We start from the raw sequence: 27,614 nt of genomic DNA on the forward strand, positions 1-27,614 counted from the left end.
CCTGTGATAATACTATAAGCTCTTATAACGTTTTGTATATGTCTAAAACATGCCGGATTAAAATCCTTTGCAACATAGTGAACCGTTAATAAATAAACTGCTTCTATGAAATAACAAAATGGTTTTGGAATATGCGGGAGAAAATTTGATTGAAATTGATATAATCGAATACAGACCTGCTAGGTTCGTTCAATCCACAAAAAACAAACAGGACGCGTTGCAGGCACAAAAGATTCAATTATCGTGACTACCATATATACAAAAAATGAAGAGAAAACAAGCTGTAATTACTTTTGCTGAAAATCGTGTATGGAATGTTTAGCTACTCCAAATAATTCCAATTTTGATATAACAAACTACACGATCAAATGATAAATTAAATGTATATAATCTTATTTTATCGATGTTTTCCCGATTTTTCCAGATTTGAATAACCACAATAGTCCATCTATTAAATCATCAGTATTTTTCAACGTATTCCGTCGAAAATTGGTATATTTGTAATATAATATATTTAAAGATAAGTGCGTAACAAAATGTAGCAAAGGGCAAGAAGTATGCAAGTTATTGGATAAAGACGTTCGGATGCTCCTCTTTAGCTTGGCGTTTTAGCTAAGTATGGCTATCTATCGGGATGTCAAGGGATAGAAATTATGATCTCGCGGCGGAGGAGCAAAGGATCCCGCGGAAGGAACGAACCGGTGGCGGTGGGCCCGGAAGACACGGCGAGGCGGACGAGGAGCGTGAGGACTGGAAGGCGTAAGAGAATGGAAATCAATACGTGAAGTGAGCAGCCAGTTTCAGGCAGAAGTTGCCGGCTTTAGAAAGCCTTGAGACGTCGTCTGCCCATCCTCTTCGGACCCTTGTGTTAAGAGAGCTCGAGCAGGGGTGGGTGAGAGCGGAGGAAGCGCCAGTGACAGAAAGTTAGAGGAAGCGAGAAGGAACGGGGGGTGGGGGTGTACGAGAGAACAAGAAAGAGAAAGGGAAGGGAAAGAGGGGAGGGAAAGAGAGAGATACGAGAGGTTCCATTCAGGACTAATGGGGTTAAACGCCTTAGCCATCAACCGAACGCCTCCCTCTTGATTCTCGGACGTTTCGATTCGTCCGGGGCTAGAATTCGAATTATCCGCGGCGTAATATCTCCGAACATAGTTTACGTTTTCACCGAGACTTTGTCTCGCGAATTAATAGAAAAAGTGCAGTATGCGCGCGGATTAATACAAAAAGAGAAGTCGTCGCATATACGAGATAATCTCAGAAACGTTCTTAATTTATTGTCACCCCTTTTAATATTCTGAACGTTGATTTGAGAATTCCTTATATACTTAAATCAGAATGACAGACTCCTCAGAGACGTTTTTTTTTTCGAAAAATTGCAAAAGCGATGATTGAAGAGCAGCTCAAAGAATTGTTAAATCGAATGGAGAGATACGTTAGTATCTCATGTGTGTCGGCGTCGTTAATGCAAAACGTCAATCGTATAGAAAGAGAATTCGTCGCACGTATCTGGTTATGTACCATCGGCATTTCGTAGTCATCGTCCAGAAGTCGTTAAGTTTTATGCTTCTTGGGTAGAAGGAGAAAAGGAGAAAACGCGAGAGAGAGAGAGAGAGAGAGAGAGAGAGAGAATCCCGCTTCCATAAGGGTTTTATCATAATCGTTTTCGTGATGGCTCGTCGTAATGGAACGCCGGATTAGAAAATGACGTATGGTCATCAAAGATCGACGTGGAAGGATCTTCCGATACATTTTTAGGAGTTACGACGAGTCCGCGCGCTTTAATGTTCTTATCGCGCATGCAGCTTTGGAGACAGCGACTTTCTTATCTCGTTTTATGCTCATCACAATTCTAAATTATTATATTATGAGTAATAATTTTTATATTGATTTACGTATTTTATAATTGCAAATTAAGAGTCGCAAGTTATTATAGTTTCAATGTTCGATTTGATACTCCCAACAATATTCTTCCTACAATTATACGCATCTTTTTAACAATTACGCATTAATTTGTTTTAAAAGTTATCTTCAGCTATAATGCATATACCGATCGACGGTGAAATTTTAAGATTTTACAATTACATGTTAAAAGACACAGGGCTTACCTTTGTGTGCCATGTCGTCAGCAGCGACCGAAGCTATGAGGCCGGTTGCGCCCGGCCATGGAGCGACCGCAGCGCCCAGTTGCTGCGAAGGCAGAATCTTCGGGCCTTTGAACACTTCCGTTCACTGAAACCCATAATTAATATCGTTAGAGAAACTCTCAACTTCGCACGCAGCAATAACCTCGCTTTTTATTTCAAAAATTAGGTGATCGAACCAACCATATATGATTGAGAAAGATACTACCTATAGCTTTGCAATGTGAATATGAAACGTAGCTAGATGTTCGAGCAAAATGTGGCGAACACGACAACGACTATTAGGCAATTAACAACGCGATTAATGAAAGAATGGCGCGGCTCGTCCCGCAGGCACTTGGCGGTTTCGATGACTCACCTAAACTGTCCCGTCGTGTACAAACGTCGTAGTTAATTCAGCGCTGTACACCGTATGTATATATCTATATGGCACCTGTGTAAATCTGCCTCATTTGCGTATCGCGGTCGCATGTGCGTTGCCTTGAGCAAATAAACCGATCTCTTCCCGCGCTAGCTGTTACCTTTAAACGCGCGGTTAATTGCTATACTACTGCAACGTATACCTATAATCTACTTCAACCTTATGCGTTCTACAAAACGCACGGGAAAATAAGAAGACATATTTATACATATATAAAGCCTGAAGCCACCAGATGTGTTCTTTCGACAACAGATATCGGGGAACAAACTATATAATATAAGAAAAATTACACATCAGTTGTACTGGCGAGACATTGGAGCCACGCAATTATAAAACAAGAATTTAAAAAATTTTGGTGAAAAATTGAGATTCGAAGCGACCTAATAAAAAAATAAATCTTGTCAAACTTTTGATATTAAATAAAATTTAATTTAGAGTTATGAGATATATTGTTGATAATTTTTCAAGCTCAAAACACTGATAAGAATTATAGCAGATGTTATTAAATTATTAAAAGGGTAAAGTTCCGAAAACGGCCCATCTCCAATTTCGATGAAATTTTGTAAAAAGCAGCTTAGGTTCATTTTAGGTTAAAAAATTATTTTATTGTAGGAGTCGCCAAAATTCCGTTTAAAGGCTTTTATCTTAATCTGAAATAAAGCTTTTTACAAAGTTTCGGATCGAATCGGAGGAAGACCGTTTCCGGAACTCCACCCCAATTTCTTCTTATTATTATAGATATTTCAAATTTGTTACTATTGATAAAGTTATTCACTAATAAGTACGTGGATCATATATTGTATCAATCCGTCCTCATATATCTCAAATATAAAGAACGTAAATCATCCCTGAAAAAATGGAATCTTCTCGAACATCGTAACATTAACAGGATATAGAGTGTTTTAATTACCGAGAATCGCGCTTGTTGAAGATGTGAACTACTCGTGAACGTAACACCCTCTGTATTCTTCACTACCACAGACAGAAAAAAAGAGGGTAAAGTGAGAGGTGGTGGTACTAGAAGGGATAAAAATGGAGCTAAGCGCGATAATTAGTGTCGGAAAGGGTTAGTCGGCTGAGAGCGTATGGAGTTGTATCGCTCCACGGAAAAACGCATACGACAAGCTATAGGAAAAAAACAGTCCGTTCTCCTGAAAATGAGTTTTATTTCTGAAAGGAGAGTTTAAATGCAAAGGATAAAAATTGAATCTCGTCGTTAATGGCATTGCAAAATACATTACGGAACAAAAGTAACATCCGGAAGCTTTCACACTTACAGTTCATATCGATTAAATCGAATCGATTTTAAATGTCTTAAACATAAAATATATTATCAATACTTTATTACAGGCGTTCAAAAAACCATTCGCGTAATATAAAATGAGAAAAGATTCTCAAGTTTGAAATCGCGACAAAGCTATACTTGACTCCAAAAACACCGATAACACATCCAAGAATATATCGCGCAAGTAACACAATTCAAATGGTATTCACACACAGTTACTTTATTAATACGCAAATTGACATATCTATATATTTTTCTTGCAGACGTCAGCAGAAGAAAAACATTAGAGCTAGCGAAGACATCATCTTTCTCACAGGGATGTTTACGCAAGGCTCATATTGAATCGAATCACTTTCACGTTATAATTTATAAGACGGTTCACTTCTGCAGGTTATCGTAACAGGGTTCAACGTGATGCAGCGCACTTGTGTCTACACGAGATACTTCTCCCTTTCATTATCCACGATGCTCTTTGCGCTGCAATACAGAAAAGCGCTTTCTCGTGCTAAGAAGACCGCGCGGGAGCAGTATACAACCGGAAAAGAGGAAAGAGGAAAGAGCCGAACGAGAAGCGCGAGAGGCATACGTTTACGTATATATGAGAGAAAGATCGAGAGACACGGATGGGGGTGAAAGAAAGAGGAGGGTATAGAACGCATTGCATTCGCATATTGGTGCAAGGGGATTACCTCGGATTATACCCGACTGAGCGCAAACAGGATCACGTCACTTCTGTTTGCAAGACGCCAAGCTGTCGATTTAGTGAACTCGAACTCGACTTTATCTCGCGCGGAATCGCCAATGGAACAGCGGTTTTCCGAGAGGCTTTTTTTTTCCTTAGTCATATGCTATTTAAGTCCAACAAGATTAAACATCGTATCAAATTTCTCTTTCAAGTAATCATAAAATATAATGTAAGATTCGTAATCGTAATCGTGCTGGTGTTTCAATTACAGAGAAGAAATTATTAAATTTTTCATTCAACTGTTCTTTTTTCTTCAGCAAACACTTCAACGAGATACAATTTTTTCAAAATAACTTCTTCGACATTAAATATTTTTATCATAATCTTTTATTAAATTGAGAATAATATCTGATTGCCGATTAAATCAGGCATTCTTTATAATCACATTTTTTGTAACAGAATTCTTCAACTAATTTTTGGATGAATTAAAATCTATGGATGCAAATTTTAATAGCGATTCAATTAATTGTTTAAAGAAACAAATTGTCAAAAGCATATTTTGTTTTCCAAAGCATTGTTGTTGGAAAAACGGAGAAGATTCTTATTGTTAGTTGAATTAAGAAATTGTTATCGTTAAACTGGTCGAAGATCATTCACTGCTGGACAAGATGTGGAAAAATGGACTCGCGTGGTTATCGCGGGTCAAATTCGAACTCTTCTTAAACGCTTCGCAAATGCAACGCAACGCAACGCAACGCAACGCGGCGAGATGCCGCGCGCCGGCCGCGCCGGGTGCAACAGGGCGCGGTGGCGGGAAGGTAGCATTATACACGCGGATGGTAATAGGTTCCATATCCACGAGCTGCCGGCGCATTATATGCTTTACATTTCCGGCGAAACACTGTTAATGGCACCCACCGCCGTCGCTACCGCGACTACCATCGAAATTCACCCCGTAATACACGCCCAACAACCCCCGCAGGCATTAACCGCTCGCGCTACCGTATAAAGTGACTTCCGCCCGCGATTACGTTCGTCGTGAGCACGTACACGTTTGTGCGTTTGTACGTTAATTATTAATTAACGCGGGCGAAGAATGAGGCCGCGTATTATCAACGATAAACTGTTTCGCGTAATCGAGGACGATTGAGAGATAAATCGCTTTAACGTAACGCACGCAGCTTGTGCGGGATTAATTAGTTCGATTTCAAGTACATGCTTTTGTATTTCTTTTTTTACCTTTACAAAGTTTACACACATGCGCGCACATATGCGTATAGGCATACAGATGTATTTTTAACATCTTATCAAAAATCTTATATAAATGTTGTATTTGTTATCTATCTCTTATAGGAAAGTCTGACACACGTATACGTTTGAATCGTTATGTAACCAAATTTACGTCATTATTACTTTGATAAACTTTACGTCCCTTTTCTTGTGTATCAACAAAATAACGTAATATGAAAATTTTAACACATGTATGGATCTGTGCCAAATAACTGCTATAATCAAAGCAACTGCGTAATCTCTTTTAATTGCAAAATTACTTCTGAATCTTGAAAAAATATTGGAGTACGTCGTTTACGTTTTTCAGTGCATTCAGCAACATAATTTCTACAATCATTATATTTTGCTTCCTCATATAGAAAAAGCTTTGTTTTCGTAAAAAAATTTTTTTTTTTAGTTGCTTTTGCCAATGTGTTCAGAATGTTCTAAAACGTCGAAAAATCGCTATTTTAAAAAAATGTCGGTATGTGTGTATGTATGTGCTAAATTTACCAAAATTTCTATAACTCTAGAACTAATTAACCAAATCTTAACGAATTGTATATGAAATAGAGGTAGAATTTTCCGGGGAGTACTATAGAGTGTATAGTTTTTCGTTATCTATTTTCTGGAAACCAATTTTTTTAATTTTTTTACTCAAAAATTAGAAAAATAAAAAAAAGTTTCCAGAAAATCGGTAACAAAAAACTATACACTCTATAGTACTTCCTGGAAAATTCTACCCCTATTTCATATACAATTCGTTAAGATTTGGTTAATTAGTTCTAGAGTTATAGAAATTTCGGTAAATTTGACACATACACACATTGAGTTGAGAGACCAGGGCCCCGATTCTCTAACGAGAAACGTATGCGCAAACTCTGCTCTAAAAGAAAGGCTGCAAATTGATTGGCTATCGCACAGTTTTTAGCTAATAAGCTTGCAGCTTTTCTGTTAGAGCAGAGTTTACGCATACGTTTCTCGTTAGAGAATCGGGCCCCTGTATGTAAGACCGTGATCTTAAGACATCACTTCCTCTATGAGGAAGCCAAGTGCAAATTTCTAGTTTTTTATCTTTAATTCCCACAATCTGTATATATAGCATGCAACGTGCATACATTTGGAAAAATTTGTTTTGCACCCAGTTTCGCAGAAATTTCCTTAATTATCGTATGACAATGGTCGAGTCAACCTGTTTAACGATATTTCTCGTTTTCATTTTATTATTTCGATATCGATCAAAATCCGATAATGTCCCAATCCATTCCAGATGATGTAGACCGTCGAAAGACGTTTCATTGATCAACGTTAATTCGCGCGCGTCGTTTATAGGATCTATTCCTGTTTAACGGCACGTTAATAATGAACAGTTAACGAGGCGTTAAACGGTTATAGATCTTACGGAAGGCTTCCTTCGAAACATAATACAATTCAATCTAATGCAATTGCGTTCCGTATACTATAAGGAGGTTCGCGGCCAATTTTCTGCTCTTTTGTAATAATTTTCTGTTATTTATGAGCTTTCTTCCTCGGATTTTCGAATCGTTTTCATTACGTTGCGCTTTTCTGCGGGGCTCTATACTTTTCGGCGCGTCACACAAGGCTCTTATCGTTAACAATCGTTCTTAGATTTGTATTTGTATGAATTTATCTGGTATTAGATTTAAATCTGACAGATTAAAGAAAGTGGAGAAAAGTGCTAACCAGATCTTTATAGTTAGGTTTATAATCAAATGTTCTATGAAATATCGAATCCAATCACGGCAAGTTGTTTGATGTATCCCAGAATGCACATTCTATATATTACATCTTATTGATATAATATCAACATTTTTTTCACAGTCAGAGTATAGTATAAGAACGAATATCTTTGTAATACGTTTTTTCTCATTTTGTTCTATACTTTTCAAATAAATTTGAATTACTATAATTTATTTGCGCATCAAAGCTTTACGAAGTGCAAATGTATTCTTTGTGTACCCTGTTCATTAATAATTGTAAATAATTGTAAGAGTATGTAAATAATAAAATATATTATTTTAAAACGATGCTTTTACAGTACAAAATTTCGCGTATCAAATTAAAAATTGTAAACAAACTAAAATAGCTCCAGAAGGATTGGAGAAAAACTGAATTTCTCGCAGAAATGTTCGATGGCAGTCGCAAAGGGTTCTCGCTCAAGAATATCGGCTGATTGTAAAAGGGCGGGCAGCGGCGGCTTATATAGATGCTCAACGCAGACCGATGTTGTTTACGAGCAACCGACGCCGTTGCCGTCGTATATTTACCCCGATTAGAGAATCGGGTCTACCGCAAAGAAACTACCGTAGTAGCCGACGCACAATGCGCCGTCACGACGCTGGAAAGGAGCGTTCACAATGATCGTGTCGGATATCACTGCGGGGCGTCCCACACTTGCGCGCTCGACATTCAGACTTCGGAGGCTCTTTCACTCGCGCGTTTTACATGGCGAATCATATAAAGCCTATCGCCTAATTACCGCCATAATACCGTGACTGTGTGCGGAAGAGAAGGGAGGAAAAACCGAGGAGACCCTATATACGACGAGATGGCGTATGTGAGAGAAAGATGGAACGAGAGGGACAGAGAGGCACCACGTGTAAATTCGACGCGCTATTCAATCGCATTCGTCTCTGGTACTGCGATGAGCTTGCGGGGGAAGGTGAGCACCTAACGCTTTAAGCCGCATTATACGCTACGTGCATGCAATCTGCATTCCCACGCGCGACGCGCATTCGCCTGCCGCGGCTGATACCGCGAGCTGTGTTAATCAGCGGGATGAACCGTCGGGATTCGGGCGGGGTTTTGCTGCACAGCGAGGGATTAACGACGCGTTCATGGCGTTCAATTAGCCGAGCGCACTCGTGCCTGATGAAGACGCCGGGGCCCGGGGGGGGGGGGTGCCGTCGAAGTAAGATACTTTGAACACTCGGCATCTTCAGCGTCGATATGTCAAGCAAAGTCTTTAGTCGCGATCAGAATAATGAGCGATATTTATATATCGATGATTTCTGACAGGTAATATTTTTAAATATTCCATACATTGCATGTCTTTTTTTATGATGAGCAAACGGGTTACGTCTCAGCAAATTAAATTTTAGGAATTTCTGTTTGTATTGGATAAAATTAATTTTTTGTTGGCAAAAAGCAAAACAATTATGCAATTAATATTACATTTCTTTAATGCTTTAAAACGAATTTTTCTCAGCATGCATTCACAGTATGTGATACTGGTTATTTTATGTCAAAAATATGGTTTATTTATGACTTATATACTGTATCCTCATATATTCAATTAATATTGTTTCCCTTATATTCTATGAATATTCTAAAAATGCTATAGAAGAATCGTCAAACTAAAAAAATGAATATTATGATTATAATATCTATTTTCATGTTATATTATTAAATAATGGCAGAATTATAAGTTTCTGCACGTCAGAAGCTCTACCATTTCGTAGAAAGAGAAAGATAAAGATGCAGAAGTTTAACAAAAATTCGTTGAAATCAAATTAAAATAATCTTTGCTAACGAATCAATTAAGCAATATTCGCGTAAACGAGGTCTCATGGGACAAAAAACGAAAATTTAGCAAGTTTATCGACTCTTTGAAATTCAACCGTCGATAGCCAACGAGAGCGCGCTTTTTTTACGAATAAAAAAATTCGAGACAATGAAATCTATTTACTGCAAATTTAATTTTAATTTTAATGCTCGATTAAGAAATTTGTGGATTTCTTAATTTATCTTTTTCTCTCTAATAATAACAAGTGCAAAATAAAGAGAAATTCAATATTACAGTAAACAAGAAACGCAATGTTTTTCTTCATTTCTAAGTCAGTTTAAAATTAAAATGGATCGACTGTGGTAAAGAGAAATAGAAAAGAATATACAAGTTAATTGTTCAGCTTTAATAATTGATTTCAAAGATTCGCGAAACAGTCGAAATCTTTCTATATTTCATGTCTCACTGTTAAATTCGTATATATAATGTCAAATTTTATACTCAATTTAAGTCACATTTTTAACTATTCCTATAGGTCACCACTGCTCCTACTCAACATGTCGTTAATTTAATTAAACCAATGTTAATTTAACATTTAACTAAACCAATGGAGTTTAAAATAATATTGTTTCGTGATAAAATAATAAATTTCGACACACATGGTAATTAAAAAAAACAAAATGTTATTTAATTCAAGGTATTGGTTTAAATTTTATCCTTTAACATTCAACAGTGTATCCTCTTTCATTGGATACTCTTTAATCAAAGCTGCCCACAAACACGTGATGAATGATCGCGATGACGTACCAAGAGCTCCCGACGGCCGACGGTGCCGGTCCTCCCTCCGACGTTCTCGTTGGACGAAGGCACCACTGCGAATCCGTTAGCCGGTTTCTGCTTTCGTCGCACCTCGCGTATATGAATACACAGTTCTCCCCGAGGGCGAGAGTCGCGACTTCGTGTCACTCGCGCGAGATCTGACACTCCGATTCGACCCGCAAATTCTGATCTGTCGCTCCAATCGGAATCGCGAGAATCCTCTCACTCCCGCGGCTAGTCGCGCGCTAAACGTTTTGCCGGTCAATCCGTCGAGGGTGGCAGATACGATTTTCGCGTCAGCTGTCGCTGTTCGCGCGCGACGAGCTCTCGGCTTGGTGGTGAGAGCCAATTGCTGTGTAACCGGCCACCGCGCTTGCCGATCCGCGCGAGTGCAGCACACGTGCTGCTCTGCAGCGTGGTTCTTCTCCTCTCTTCGTTTTCGTGAGGGATCCCGTCGGAGATCGGGGCGGAGGAGGGTGACCCCGACGACACGGTGCGACGCGACGCTACGCGAGGACCTTGTACGCCTTCAAACGCCTAAACCTTAGTGAGAGAGCGCGAGGAAGAGAGAGAAGGATGTATTGTACGTATACGTGTAGCAACGAATAGGTGGAGACAGACAGAGAAAAAGAAAAAGGGCGAGAGAAAGAGAGAGAGAGAGAGAGAAAAAGAGAGAGAAGGCGGCGAGATGCGTGTTGGTTGTCGGGTGAGAAAAAAGGCGAGAGCGCGGGACTAGCCGCGCTGGAAATATTATTAGGTAAAGCACACGCACGGACTGACACGCACCGACTCGCGGACTCTCGTTGGGTCGTGCCGCCGTGGTGGCCGCGGCCTCGTGTTGGTACGTCCGACTGCCGTTTCGAACCAATGGGCGGTGGGCGCAGCCGCCCCTCTCCGCGCTTGAGGAGTGGGGTGGGGGGATCCCGACTCCGCTTCGTGACATCATCGATTCTGAATGGTGGAGATGCTCAACCGTGCGGAAGGTACATCGGAGGGCGCGTGCTGCGCGCGCAATGCGCACGCTCGGCAACGTGCGCTGTGCGCACTGCATCGCACGGGAAAAAGGATGTATGCGGCCGGGGGGGGATACGCGCGTATCGGCGTCAGACGGAGACGAACCGCAACGCGAAGACGATATACCTCTCGATCTCCTCTCTCTGTTTCTCGGTATCTTAATTCTCTCTCTCTCTCTCTCTCTCTCTCTCTCTCTCTCTCTCTCTCTCTCTCTCTCTCTCTCTCTCTCACTCTTTTTTCTCTTTTTCCTTCCTCCGATATGTGTCTCGGTTAATCGAGACCAATGATTTGGAATCTTGATTATACTGATCTGGTTTGTTGTAATTGGAACCTGAATTTTGAGATTAAATCATATTTAAAACTTATTCAAAAGTATATTATTAAATATACAAAAAAGATGGGATTTTTCGTATTATCGATCAGAAAAGTTATTTAAAAATTTCTATTTATGTGTTATAATAGTAAAGATTTATGATATGATAAAATACTTCTGAAATGCAACAATCGAAGTGGATATAAATACATTGGGTGCGTTCAGCCGATACTCCGCTAGTCTAGCAATCGTGAGCAGTCGCTCGTTTTCGCTCGTTTCCTCTCCTTTTAATCCATTGGGTCAAAGGAGAGGAAACGTGCGAAAACGAGCGACTGCTCACGATTGCTAGGCTAGCGGAGTATCGGCTGAACGCACCCATTGCTAGGCCACACTGTTCATTAAAAGAATATACCAGTATATGATAACTCAACGTTCGAGTCGTGAGGCATGTCGATTTGAATGAAATGATTTTATCTGTGGTTATATTTCTACGACGCTTAATTGTGGATATAACATGACTACTTTCGAAGATAAGGCCGTATTATCTTTGCACTTATTCGAATCAACCTTGACAACCTGGATAAAAATAGCAGCAATCAAATCTGCACAAAATATTTTTTTAAGATGAATCGGTCTCTTAATTCTATATTATCTGAATTTTTTATACCGCTTAAAAAATTTTGCCAACATAGATTTATACTTTTCTTAAAAATTATACGTTTGTAATTTAATTTTATAATTTTATTTCTATACTTATGCTTCTATATCCCCCTTCCTTGATCCTGATTTTAAATTCATGAATAAACATTTTAAAACATCAGATATTCTATAACAAACGCGGGATGAAATAATAAATATAGGCAAGTAAAATCTTCTAATACTCGAGTATATTCGCTAGTATGTCGCTAGTATATTGTACCACTTGTCAGCGTGTATCGTTTGAAATTTTTTCTTTTTGCATTTTTCTGATTTTTACAAAACAAATTTGAGCATATTGTATACACGTAAAAAAAAAATAGCAAAATTCAAATGACTATTGTACTCTTATAGAGAGCTCTTCCGAAATTTTCCAAGGTTTCTTAATTTATTAGAGTTTTTAATCTATTACCAGCTATTTGCTATTTATCTATCCTCTGTCTACCTCTCGTTTAAAATATATCTTTGAATTTTCACCGATTTTCGTGACAGACGGGAGACGAATTCCAGAGAAACGAGAGAAGCGCGGGCTTTACGTCGTCGGAATTTCGCATCGCTCGCACTCCGAAAGCTGGGGAAAGGCACGTCTCTCGCGCGGAGGGATATTAAAATATAATTGGCGTTTGTCCCCTACGCGTGCAAAGCGGTATCTAGTCACGCGTGGACCGACCGACCGTGGGTGTTATGCACGCCAGAGTACGTCAGGCGCGCGCGGGGGTGATTCACCCTCTCTCTATGCCTCGGTGTGTCCCTACGGTCTTTCTCGCGGGACGGGGGATGAGGGAAGGGTAGAGGTGGATGCATCCACTCCCTTGTCGACGCGATGCGTATAGGGCCGCAAGCTCGTTTCACACGAAAACTTACGATGATTGAGACACAAGACTCAAGCTGTTTATTCTGAAAGCGATTATAGTTTTTGGAGTCCAAGTTCTGAAAGTACCGTGACTTTCAATTGGGATACGGAAATAAAGTACCTAATGTGCATGGTATCTATCGATCTTCGCAACTTGAACTGACTTACGTCGCTTTCGGACGAAACGAGATATGTAATATTTAATGGGTCGTACGAAGAAAGTGAAACGAATGCTTTTATATATTGATTTATCGAAGACGTTTTGACTTTTGAGAAACTCGAATAACGACATTTGTTCGGGACATTTGTTTTATTGGAATTTAAATCGTTTGTTTCTTTGTATAGAAGTAACTACAATGAACAACTTTCAGAAAGATAAAACCAGGTAGATTTGCTTCTATCATATGGAAAATCAATGTACATATTCCGTTCAGAGATGAGATATAGAAAATGAATACATATCCATATTATCCATATAACGCCGCACGCGCCGCGCGCGCCGCGCGTTCACGATTTCTCACGGTATAACAATAAAGCGTAAAGATGCATTACACATTCTAAATATTTCTGCAATTGCATTGTTAACACATGTAAATGAAAAACAAATTAAATATAAAGCGATAAAGTTACAAAAACGGTATACAAGTACTTGGCAAAATTAAATCAAGAGATATAACTTAAATGTAAAATGTATGATCTCTTATATATATATAATACCTATATACTATATAATAAGTAAAATCTTTGCATCTTGAAATTTAATATTTCCTCTCTTTCTTATCCCATCATATTTTTATGTCTTATATATCTCTTGATTTTCTCAATATTCGTGAGAAAGCAATGTCGATTTAATTCTCAAATAAGAAATATCGACCTCGTTCTAGACTTGATAACAGTTTAATAATAGGTAAGTTTATAATATCAGTTGCCAAAAATTTGCGAGAAATATTGATTAAAGAATTGCATAAATTAAAACAAGATCACGTGGACGTAAAATGATCGTGTCACGCGAACCCGGTGATCAAACAGAATTGAACGAGTTACGAAGGTCAACCGTGGTGCGATTTGCGCCATAAGAAACTCAGAGAAGTTTGCTCAAGTTATCTTCGCACTTCGCGAAAACTTCGGCGAAGATAACGGTCACGAAATGAAAACAAGTTTCAACAGATGCTCGGAGTAATTCAGCAGCAATGAAGTAGATAGATTCTCTAATTGTTAATACTACTTGTCAAGTACCTTTTCATATTCTAATAAATTGATTGGTCTTCTTGCTGTTGCGAAAAAAATCTTGATCGAAACAAAGCTGTAGATTCTGGTAAAATGCTGTACAGTTTGAAAGTAGTGTTGTGTAAGTAAACAGTTTATCTTATTTATAGTATTAAAAGTAATATTAAAAGTAAGACTTTTATATTAAAACAGTATATGCATATATGCTTTCATCAGCATTAATCAGACCTTACGGACAGTCTAGCTTCATATTAAAGTTGATTAAAGTTGATAAAATCCTTAATAAAATAGCTTATTAGTTGAGTTTCCAACGCTTTATAAATTTGCTTACACACGTACGCAGCCTCTTTACTATCACACTTTATTATCGAGTTATCATTGATTTATTATCATCTCACAGTTTGCGTGCTGCATGCAAATATTTGGAGAAGTAGTTTTCGACAATTTTTAATGATTTTTTTTCATCCGGGACCCGCGGATCTGCGCGCGCAATCGCATTCGCGGATATCCCAGAATCCGAAGAGCCGCCGCTGCAAGTCACGATGTGAACCCGGCTTTAGGAGATCCACGCGGTGGAAGTAACGCGTTTCGATTTTGCGTTAGCTCAGCTACGCGTGAATCCAGCCAAGGTCAAGTCGTTCCCCGTTTCCGAGCATCCCTCCGGCACTCGGGCAGGGCTCTTAAGATCGATTCCAACCAATTTTATACGTAGAGTGGCGCGCTACAAAAGCACGATGACGTTAGGTGAGACGCAATTATCCTCGTTTACACCTACCTGCTCTTGACCAAACCGTTGTTGCTAATTATCGCATTTTAATGAATTAATTATGTAAGATGTCTGTGTCGAGTCTGCATATTCTCGGAAGTTTTAAAACAAAAAAAAAAATATTAGACAAAAACAAGAATACAAGAATTAATTCGATATCAATTGTTTACTTAAAAAATAAAATATAGAACGCAAGCAGAACTTCAAAAAGTAAGCTGACATTGCATTTCTCGATATTGCATTAGTTTATCTCGCCGTCTCAATCAACTTCATATCTCTTCAAAGTATATAGTTCTACTCTTAAACTAAGTGGCTATTCCGATTTCTCAAATATAAAAAAATTTTTTCTGTTTTATTTTTTGTATTTTCTTAATAATAATGATAATAATAACTTCATTGAAAAGAAAATTACATAAAATATTATACATGGAAGCAAAAGTATATATAAATTGCACGTCAAGGAGACAAATTATCAGCAATGCTATATATATACAAATCTATTTTAATATAACATTAAAATAACAAAAAATAGTAACAACAATAATAATAATTTATATGTACGGATATGTGAATCACCATTAATAATATACAAAAATTACACATGATCATATACAAGATCGTATACATTAATATATATAGGTATAATATATATAAAGTATACGTATACACAGAGATGTATGAAATTCTAGAATAATTAAGTAATAAATATTAAATTAGCAATTAAAGATATAATATTTAACAAATATCAGTGAAGTGACTCTGAGATATATTGTGCCGAATTTGTTTTGTATAATATTTTATTGTTTGTCTCTCTTTCCGACTCTCTAATAGGTTTATTTTAAATATCAATTTGAACTTTCTGATCTCTTCGCGTATCGATATACCGCGTTCTCCCTATAGCAAACATAAGACAGATATGCAACTATTTTCATCCAGTATACGTTTAACGAGCCTGCATGTTATCGACTCCGTGCTCGTCTATCCGATGATTCTCCATCGCCACTTGAACAAACCCGAGAATAGCGTGGCTCTTGGTGGCGGAGCCAACAAAAAGCATAAAGAGCAGAAAAAAGTTATTATTTACCGATTCTCGCGCGTCTGTCCTCGAACACGTCGCGTCGGCGCGATAACGCTATTTGCGAAGTTTGGGTCTACCTTCGAAAAAAAATGAAGAATTGATTGTAGCTTTGCGCAATTGTTATTATATCAATATCACTTATTTCATTGCTAGCTTATGCTCGGTTTTACGGGAGTAAGTCGTGGTCAAAATTATGATAAGGAACATCTGGGCGAGAGAATTACTTTACTGAATTATAAATCACTTTATACACTTTAAAAAATATAAAATGCACTTTAGCGCTAACTAAAATGAAATTGATTTTTACTATTTCTTGGTTCTAATTGCATGTAACGTTATTATTTTCGTCTCCACAAATCAGGGTCATTTATCATTTTGTCATATTATAAAATTTATTTACAATTGAAACAAATATCTTATTAATGTTATCATTATCTAAAAATGCGAATAATCATATATGAGTAATAAAATTTTAAGAAAAGTTATTTAACATCTTGCATATTTTATATTTAAATAATAATAATATAAATATATATATATAAATATATAGATATATAAATTAAAATAATATATATGTATATTTAAAAGTATATACATATACAATGTATACATAGTAATGTAATTTGAAAAATTCTATAACTATTTGATTCCACTTTCCATGTGGTTCTCCAACATTCCTTTAAACGTATAATCTAGTTTGCTGAAATATTTTCACATTCCCGGACAAGCAGGTATAACCGAACGAGTTGAAGAGAAAAACAAGAAGACGCGAAAGACTCAACGGAGAGAGAAGGAGAAGAACGAGGGAGGGAGAGTGGCGAAGCGCCGAGAGAAAGAGCCAGGTAGAGAAGGGCAAAACAAACAAATTAACGTCAGAGTCGCTTGTTTATTGTTGGGTGGGGACACGGTAACCACGCCTTTGTCAAGCACGCCCTCCGAGAGCGTTACGTTCCGCGCTGCCCTCTCGTCCCTCGTATCCCCCTATCAACGCCCCTGGCTCGTTCGGAATCTCCCCACCGAGACGCCCGCCACTCGACGTTCGGGTGTGTACACGGTGGTGGAAGTGACGTCAGCAGACCCGATGCCGGGCATGCAACAGGCTGCTTTCGGCTGGTCACCGAAACCGCCCGAACAATCGCGCGTAACTTTACTTTTAAATTTGCTTTTTGCCCATACTCATACGCCTCGAGAAAGTCGCCGTTCGAAGAGATACATAGTGTAACTTACCCGCACCAACAATTTACGCGTCTATACTTACATCTTATGTATACCAATAGCGTTATGTGGTACAAAAATTTATAGTCTTGTTTTTGGAAATTTTATTAACTGTTCTGAAAAAGTATCTAATGAATTAAAAGAAATTCTATCTATAGATTTAAGTTATCTACCTTGACGCTTATGGTTTAAAATTTAAATGTAAATGTAACGTTTGTTTCTTTTAGAAACTTGTAATTATTAATAAATAAAATATCTTTCGCATTTCATCAACTGTTAAGATTCAATTTATTATCACTTTTCTTCCAAAGCTCAATATTTAAGCTTAATATGTTTTAATACATAAATCGATAAAGATATACCTTTTAAGAGAGCATATGGAAATGAAGAAATATATGAAGAGCTAAGCGGTGCTGCTTTGTGTGTGTGTATGATGTGTGTGTGTGTGTGTGTTCAAAAGCGATTATGGGAATGATAAGAAAGCGGGAAAGAGGACGAGAGGGAAAGAGGGGTGGTTGTTGTCTAGGGGGTTCCGAGCAAGTATGGACTTGGTCGACGAGAGGGCCGCCGGTGCACGGATTGTAAATTATACCGGGCAGATAGAGAGAAATTCATACTCTGATGACGCAGCGTTAACCACTCTCCGGTCATGCGATGATCAAAGGTAACAGTAATGGCCCGTGAGAGGATATCCGCCTGTATTTCGCCTAATATACTGCACGCTAAATGCTGACGCGATTTCGGCAGCCGGACCGAGAGGGAGCGACGAGAGAGCGATGGAGAGAGGGCGAAGCGCGCGAAGGAGGGTGGTAAACGCACCACCGAGAGGGCGAGATGAAGATAGAAAGAGAGAGAGAGAGAGAGAGAGAGGGGGGGGAGGAAAGAGGAAGAGGTCATAGGTGCGCAGGAGGGCGCGTAACGCGCGCGTGACGAAGAGATACGCAGAACGCCATAAATTGTCGGAGCAACGTGTGCACCTAACCCGAACACCCCCATGTCGACGAACGGCCGAGCGAGAGATCGCGCTTACCGTGTGGCTTTCAAAAATTTCACACGCATTACCGATCTCTCCTCCCGAACGGCGCGGCATGGCCGTCGCGTTTCGTTCCGCTCCTGCTGCGGCTCGATCCATCATTTCGGTAGTTTACTGCGAGCCCTGCGAAAATTACCCCGATAACGTCCTCGGCCACGGCTCGTTTGTCTCTGGAATTCACGCGATGACTCTCCTCTTTTAAACGACGCTTATATCACAGCCGAATTACGTTCTTACGCGGAAATAGTAGTAATTTCTGTCTAAAATACTCCAGTTTTGATTTCTGAGGTATCAAAATTTTCTTTTAAACGGTCAGGTTATATATTAGGTTGTATATCATATTAGAAAAGAAATTGAATTTTCTTACAAATTGTCATTTCCCCTTCTAAGGAAATAATATTAACCGGATGATTTTACATCCAAACAAAATCTCAAACGTTTTTTGATTTTACGAATTGCCTTATACCGAACACTCTCAGCCCCATGAAGACCATGAATAATACGCACATATAACAATCTTTCCCCTAAAATATTCTCGTAAATCCCATATGATCGTTTCCGACAATTTTGCATAGTCAAAGACACGTGTACGTTTGTACAAGGACTGTCGAGAAAGATTGTAATAAAGCCGGAGAACAGGACGGCACCCCCCGCGCGTATTTCGGCAGCATCGAATAATGGGAGGCCTCCGTGTGTGCGGTAGTATCGGTATAATAGTGTTTCTCGATTCCCCTTCCCTCTTCGGCACAATGGGTCGGCCAGGTCAAGTGTGCGCACACTAATCATGTTCCTGGTCAGAGAGCGGAGGTCCGAAAATGTACTGACGAAATGCGAACTATGCACGAATCACAATGCCCGGCTCGCACTCTCGACCAGATGCCACGGAGCATTCTGCGTGATGCTGCCCTACGGCCGGTATGCGAAGGCCCCGGACGTTGGAAGCTGGAACGCGCGTTTTCCCGGGCCACGTATCGATCATCCACGTATCCGTGTATATCGATGCCGGCTATACTATTAGCTCGTGTAGTCGCGCGGCCCGCGGCCCGCGCTTCTCTCTCATTTCACGCACCACTCTTCGGCAAGTCAACGGAAATTTCATCGCGTCGCACTCGGCGCTCTTTGCTGGATTTAAGAAGCTAATCTTTTATTTCTTTTGACGGGATCTTTTTACTTTAGCTCCATCAAAAATTCTGACAGTTATGCGAGAATGATGAAGGAGAGGATTAATGCAATGCATGCGCGGTTTCAATTTTAAACGTCATTGTGTTTGTTCGGTCCAGCACCTGGCAATTCGCACTCAACAATATATTTGTTTATCATAATACGATCTCCACGACGACTCTATATGTATAACACTTTTATTAAATAATTTAAATATAAAAGAGTCAGGTATAGAGGCATTTTTGTCATTGTAAAACGGGAATTATATTGTGTTTTTTTTTAATACAATAAAAAACTTAATCATCTTTTTTGTTAAGAATTGGCAAATCCTATTTATTACAATGTGAGAAATATAGACTATACTACGTTTTACAGTCCATTAAATCTTGGTATTACCTTCATATACCATTAATTTTAAAGATGTGCTGACAAACTAATTTTAATAAATGACGAGTTTTCATTTTTCAAATTCTGTAACGCTTTTAACGCGATCAAGATCGCGCCTCATTATCCGTTCCATGCGATTGTATGCGAGAGACTCGCGATGGCACGCAGGAGAGAAGCGGTCCATTGTGACGAAACGACGCGAGTAGCCAAAAAGCCAAAGTATCCGCCACCTGTCTCTCGCGTGGACCGAAAGCGAGAAGAACGCCATTCGACCGCTTCCCGAGAGATTCAAGAAACGACGTCGAGGGTTTTCCCACATAAAGCTGAAGAGGGATCGCGCGAGCGTGGGGGCGGATGTGTCGCGCGAGAAATCACAATGAAGACTTTCGGTCACCGTTGTGGGATTCGTGTCGTCAGTGACAAAAAGCCCGAGTCGCGATATGAAAGAGCGAAAAGGATCGACGAATCGTAGTCCGGGAATCGAACGAAGGGAGGAAAAGAGAAAGAGCGTGGAAAACGCGTGGGATAAGGGAGGATTAAAATCGAGTACCCCTCTTTGAAGGGTATTAAAATCCGTCCCTTATTACAGATAGGTACGATAGTTCGTTTTTTTTTAGCTACTCCATGCACACAGATGATCCTCGAGCTTGAGGATTATATAATAGAGATTAAATATGTGTGTGTGTGTGTGTGCATATTATATAAATACATATACATAGTCATTATGTGAATATACAATGTATTATACATGTATATGTAATAAACGCTTCATAATGATTTATAAGCGAAAAAACATGCTCCGCGATATTGAACAACCGTGCTATTTCTATTTCAAAATTACAACATAACGTTCCTTTCATGCCTTCCGTTCGTAATAAAATTACGTATTTGTAGACCATCGAAATATGTCTAGAAGCTTGAGTAATGATGAGCACACAGTAAATGAGAATAGCAGCCTCAATGCTCGTCGCTTCAAATGCATCTGAAACGTTCTCGGCTCGAGAACCACCCCGTGAAACACGCGGATCGGGAGGGACAGAAAGAAAGAGAGAGAGGGGGAGTCGCAGAAGCTTGAGGGGGTGTCTTTGAATGGGTAAGTTCCGGATTTAAAATCCCGGGCTCCACTCGAAATCGCGTTACCGAACGTGTCTCTCCGCACCCTTCGCAGCGTGCGAAGGGATTAAGAGTATATACCTAGCGCAAAGTCCTCCGCATATTTTCACGATATCTCACCGCGGGGTGTTCTTGGGTAACCGCAGATGCGACGCGTCAAAGTCTCGTCTCGAGTCTCAGGTCTGTGACGTATAAGCACGCGTAAATACGTCGCGTTCTCGGCATCGTTGCGCCCGTCAGGGGATAACCGGCGCGAGGGTGTGCGTACCGTTAGAGTGGTGGCAAAACGTAACTCGAAATAAAGGCCCTCAAACGAACCACCATGTCGTCCCCTCCGCGTCCTTAACGCGACAAAGAAGAAAAAGAAGAGGCGGCCGCTCTCTCCCGATGTGTAGCAATTCAATTTCAAAGTGAAGAAACGAGAAATGTAATTAGAGACAGTGCTAAGTGCTCGAGCCTTCGCGCGATATAATTAGCCCCGACCATTCACGCACGACGAAAGACGCGCAAGAGTATTTCGGGATTTACATCGGCTCTTTTACACGCGCCACGTTTGATTCGCGTTCATGCGCGCAGCGAGTTAAATACGCCATAAGACGTGCTGCTATACAAGAATAAAACGTTGCGTTGAAGAATTTTAAGTACATTAATTCGCTTTCGTCTAAGCAGCGAGTACTTAACTCGCATGTATCGGAATGTGCCAAGCTTGTCTTTTCTTCTCTCTACAGAATCTTGTAGCGATATTTCTCGAAATTTATATTATCACAATTTTTATTTTTTATATTATTTTAAGAATATCAACTTTATCGTTATCTTATGATTATTTCTCTTAAATTTTCTATCTATCAATTCGATCTAATACCAATGACTCTCTCTCAATAGTGAAAACTATTCTATTAATAAATTATTAATTCAAAATGATTAAAATTAAACTATGAAACAGGCTCGTTCCGAATTAAATTTAAAAGGGAAAATACGAGGGAAAATACAAAGTTATCGGACCATGGAGCCTAAATACTATATGTCGTGAAAACATATATGTGTAATCTATACTTGTACATAAAAACCAACTGTCGTCATATATCAGATACAAGTACTTATTCTTATAGAGATAATATAATCTATATTATAAGCCAAACGTTTCGATCTTGAGATCATCTTCAGTGGTAAAATAAATAAAATGTACCGTGAGCGGAGCTCACAAAGTTGTAGCATTAAAATTATTACAAAGCCGTGTGTCTAAACTCGCGTATTATAAAGTACTGTTATAAAATTATATTAATTATATCGATCGATATTTACTTTCTTTTAACTTTCGTTTTATCCTTTTGTTCATGATTCTTAAATATTTCAGGATTTAAATAAGTTTCCCATCTATCTCTGTCTAATTATATCCTCTTTCCTTCAAAAATATTATAAATGTTTTCGTGCCACGCACTTCTTCGTTCGTGTAATTCTGGTCTTAATAATGATAAACTTTCACAGTGCATATAGGTGCGCGTTCGGATTCTCGCGCGGTGCTTCACGGTGGTCCATTTCTCATCGCTCGTCGTCTGTCGCCCGTTTGGAAAATATCGCAGCTTCGTATAAAATATCTCGATATCGGTCTGGTGCATTACCGGTCGACGTCGGGTCATCCAATACTCTACAACGAACTTTTTGTGCCTCGGGATGCCTATGGCTCGCTCCGTCGAGATCCGTCCATCGTCCGTCTCGTCCGTGAGCAGCGGAGGCTTCCCCTGAGTTCTCGGGGTAATATTACGCTTCTGGGTGGTTCACCCTCCCGACGCCGACGACAAATTTCTCATTCTTTATAGAGCGTCGCCTCGTTCGCGTACTCTTAGATTTTCTTGTTTCGCACGATAATCATGAACGTTATCGAAAGATTTATTTCGAAAGTCAAACAGTGTTATAACAGGAGTGAGTTTAGATTGACAGGAAAAGTAATTTTGCGAAATAATGACTACCAATTATGACACTTACGGTATTTAATAGCTATATAACAAGAGAGTAATTTATCAGCTTAATTTTAATTTTCATTGAATTCCTATTGCTTTAATTTACTCGACATTATTATAGTTCTGAGACAACTTTTTATATTTTGTCTCAAGGAGACAATAAATCTGTTATCTCGTACATCTGTGATATTTTTTGTTCCATAAATAGATTCTATACTCAAATAGTCCTCCACTTTAATTATATTTTTTACATCAAATACTTGATTTTTACAGATTTAAATACGAAAATTAACAAGTATGAAAATTAAACGGTAAACTTTATTCGCGTCCAGGGTGCAATGCGCATGTGCGCGATATATAAGTCGTCTTACGAGAGTAAACTTTTCATGGAAACGACAGAATCGTGCCGAAGCAAGAAGGTGTCGAGGCAAATAAGCGTAACGGTAATACAAGATACACGCACGATCCCTAACTACAACTGATCAACGATCGAGCTCGTGGCTCGGCAGACGTTAATGAAATCGAACACTGTGACATTTTCTTACGTGGCGAATGCGAGCATGTAACAAACACGCGCAAGGATATTCTTAAGTACCGCGAGACTAAAAAAAAGATTGCGGACAGAAAATGTTTGCAATTCCTTTCGCCCGTTATTCTCAAGAATCGTTAGATAATTCATATCGAGGGTTTTTAATTAACCGAGTATATATTTTAATTGTATTTGAATTATTCGTGGCCCGCACATTTCAAAACTCAAAACGTTTGGATAAAAGGACGTTTAAAGTCTTGAAACGTATAAATTTTCTATTTTTTAACGATTCAGTTACAATTATTAATCTATATTCCATTTTTATAATTTTAAATTAGTAGAAAGCAAAAGAAATTTTTATTAATTTTTTGAATTTTCTAAAGTTTTGTAACATCTTAAGAGAAGGTACATTTACAATAGAAGAACTTCGTTCATAGTATTATTATTCTAGTTGTTATAGGAAAGTATCGTTGTTCGTCTAACTAAATAAAAATAAAAAAAAAGGGTAGGTATAAGCTGTTCGTCTTACGATGACTCGATCACGAATCGCCCTCCCGATATACCTAATACAATTAAGTATATACGAGTCATCGTCGATCCCGTTCGTCACCGTTCGTCACATTCGTCTCGCTCTCGAGAGTTCTCGCCGGCATCGACGAAGAAATAGTCATCGCGACCGCGCGTAACACGCGCCGGGCGCCGGTAACACAGCCCGGCACGCACGCATAATCGCGACGAACACGTCCGGCAGTTCGGCTCGCGAATACAACGCGGGACAGAAGTAGACAGCGGTCCGCGACGAATCGCACAATGCCTGACATCTCCATCGCGCATCGCCGAGGCACGACGGAAACGAGAAACGGGCCCCGCGCGACGTAGTCACGCCCCATCGCGACCCATTGTCCGTGGGTCACGTCGTTCCGTCGAGATTTATCGTTCTCTCGTCATTATCCACGCTCGATTCGCGACGATTATCGACCTCGTCGCACCGACCCGACACGTTTGTCCGTCCCTCCCACGGAATTTGTTTTTGCCACATCAGTTTCTGCCGTCCGAGCGAATGCCCGTCGCGTCGGCTGCAAACGCACCCGTCGTCGTGTCTCAACCCTCTTAGTTAACGTTACAAACTAACAGATACAGAGTCCTTGGTCCTAGGGACCTCTGCTTTCAAAAAGGAGGAAATAAAAATAAATACTCTCCACTGTGCAATACGTACTTGTTACAGAATCTCAAATTTGATTTATTTTCTATAAATCTTTAATCGTGTAAGTTATAGAGGGGGAATAAAAAAAATTACAAAAAATAACTCACCGGTCGACGCGCAACAGCGGAGTTCTAAGTTGTAACTCATCATATCTGCGTCGATCTGTAACACAGACATATTTCTACATTAAAGCAGAGTTCAAGAGATAATCAAGCTTGAAATAAATACTTTATACATATATCGCGCCTGTTAAATTGTTAAAAAAACATTACTTCAACGGATATCTGACTTTAAAATGCAAATGCAAATTTCCGCATTAACTCGTTCGCACTGCAATTAATTCGCGAAAAATCGTGCAAGTAATATCACGACCACGACCGTATATATACGAATAAGAGAGACACGCGACGCGCTCGCGACGCAATACTTCTTCCTCGCATATGCCGGAGATTCAACTCCCGACGAAATTAAACTTGAAAAGTAGCGGAATTCGGCACGAATAAGCAAAATAATAAACGAATAATGACAATTACTTCACGGTCGGTCCGCCGTTGCCCGATGCCTCCCAGGCCCCCTCCTCCTCTCCTCGGTCCTCCTCCGATGGCTCCGATGTCGCATCTCTGACTCTGGACGGCGCGGCGCGCTCACTCGCTCATGCGTGAAAATATCGTCGCTTATATGATCGCGCGACACTTTCGACACTTTGCGCACGGCACTCCCGGTATTAATCTCGCGACGCGACGCGTATACTTAATTACACGGTGACGGAAGAATCGCGGCGGAAAAGCATATACGATCCGCTCGACGTCCCTCGTCCGTGACGCAGCCCCCGCGGGTAGACTTAGACGTTAACATGGCGGAGAGAATTTCGTGAAGAATCGCGCGGCCAACTTCACTCGCCATCTAGGAGCAACCGTCGCGAGGTCGCGAGGACACTAGTGACGCTACGCTTGTGTGCGTGTGCTGCTTGTCAAGCGATTTTAGTCTGCGATTAAATTATCGATTTACGAACACTAGCTGTGTCTATCGGCCACGATCCACGATCGCCACGATATAATTAAACGCGTCGCGGCGTTACTCGATTTAGGATTCGCTCGTATCTTTCATTCGTGTTCCGAAAACGACGATAAATTCACTCCGAAGCCACGACGCGAGACGCGAGAGGCGAGTCAAGTTGACGGTTGAGAAAAGCGAAATTCGAAACAATGTTATCTAAAGTCAGTATATTATCGAACGCGATGTACCTCGGTATCGGTATATACGCATTCGATGCCACATATATCGCGCACACATAGGTATAATATATGTATAACAGTTTTCCGTAATCTGAAAACGGAGTCCGACGATACGTACGTTACGTTACTCCGCGTCCGCGCAACGATCTACGATTACGATCCGAGAGTCAATAAATTCCAAGACGAGGTCGCGTGACGCGGGCGCCGCGCCGCGACTTTGCCGTAAACACGATGGAGGGGGGGTAGAGTGACTAGCACGGTGCGCGTCTCGGTGTGTCTAGTTACTTTACTCCCGTTCTATTCCCATTACTCGTGTTGCCGCGACGCCCGCGACCCCGTCGCTTATCGCTCTCGCCGAGCCGGCGCCGGCGTTTCCAGATTACACATTACAGAAAACTGTGATACGTCGAATGATTAGCTGATACATGTGCTTCGCGGAATTTATCCGAACACGAGCTAGGTAAGATCGCGTTCGATAATACTGACTCGTCGGAACGCGGCCGACGCGCGACCACTCTCATCTTTCTCTCTCTCTCCGTTCCGACATAGACATACGTACGACCGATTGCGAATGTAGACCGGCCCTAATCGATCTCGCTTATTTTCTCAACCGTCAACTTGATTCGCCGCTCGCGCGTCTCGTGGCGCGTCGCGCGCGGCTTCGGCATTTGTCGTTTTCGGAACACGGATAAAGAATACGAGCGCCGAGCGGAGGAATCGGAGTAACGCCGCGACGTGTTTAATTAACGATCACAGATCGCACGCTCCGTTAACGTCGTACGTATTTAACTTTGTGTTTAATCATGTTTTGATTTTTGGCGATCGATGGGAGGTAGACACGAATGCGTATGTTCGTAAATCGATGATTTAATTGCAGTTAATCAAAATCGCCTGACAAGCGCGCAGCAAGTGGCAAGTGTATAGCGTCTCGCGACGGTTGCTCCTAGATGGCGAGTGAAGTTGGCCGCGCGATTCTTCACGAAATTCTCTCCGCCATGTTAGCATTTATCTGCGGGGCTGCGGGACACATCGACGGACGTCGAGCGGATCGCGTATGTGCTCTTCCGCCGCGATTCTTCCGTCACCGTGTGATTAAGTACGCGTCGCGTCGCGAGATTAATACCGGGAGTGCCGTGCGCAAAGTGTCGAAAGTGTCGCGCGATTATAAGCGACGATATTTTCACGCGTGTACGAGTCAAGTGCAACGAGCGAGTGAGCGCGCCGACGGAGATGCGACGTCGGGGGAGGAGGAGGGGACCTGGGAGGCATCGGGCAACGGCGGAGCAACCGTGAGGTGAGTACCGTTACGTTACTCGTTTGTCATTTGCTCCGGCGTAATGGGGATTTCGTCTAAAATTCTCAGGCACGAGTTGATTCGCCTGCAATATTATTTAAAGTTTAACGTTAGTGTAACGCCGCGCCGCCGAGTTCGAGCGCCAACGTTGCGAGCGTGCGAAAAAAAGATTTATATCGATCGAACGCGGAACGTTTCTACAGATTAATTATGCGAACAAATTAATGGAAATATACAGCAATTAACAGCGATCGCGATCATTTTTCGTATTAGTATATTTAAAATAAAATATTTATTAAAGTACGATTTAACAATTTAACGCGTGCAATCATTATTTTTTGAAATATTAATTACGCTGCTTTAACCTGGATGTATTTGTGTATGTTACAGAT

General features: G+C 40.3%; 1 protein-coding gene across 7 annotated transcripts in view; it reads right to left on the reverse strand.

Annotated features, from left to right (window-relative positions):
- Positions 1–25,768, reverse strand: part of LOC143895584 (paired box protein Pax-6) — a 99,421-nt gene extending 73,653 nt beyond the window's left edge. For 4 of the 7 annotated variants that reach the window (XR_013256366.1, XM_077402831.1, XM_077402829.1 and 1 more), the window contains exons 1-2: positions 10,135–10,912; positions 2,106–2,229 (exon numbers count right to left, since the gene is read on the reverse strand). Coding sequence is in view for 6 of the 7 variants with exons in the window: in XM_077402831.1 (XP_077258957.1) it covers positions 2,106–2,118 (13 nt within the window). In the remaining variant the exon portion in view is untranslated. The other 3 variants (XM_077402828.1, XM_077402826.1, XM_077402825.1) reach the window with 3 other exon arrangements.
- Positions 25,769–27,614: the final 1,846 nt, after the last annotated feature.

The sequence above is a fragment of the Temnothorax americanus genome, unplaced genomic scaffold, assembly GCF_048541705.1.
Source record: "Temnothorax americanus isolate GAGA-0224 unplaced genomic scaffold, ASM4854170v1 Scaffold16, whole genome shotgun sequence".
Classification (NCBI taxonomy): Eukaryota; Metazoa; Arthropoda; class Insecta; order Hymenoptera; family Formicidae; genus Temnothorax; species Temnothorax americanus.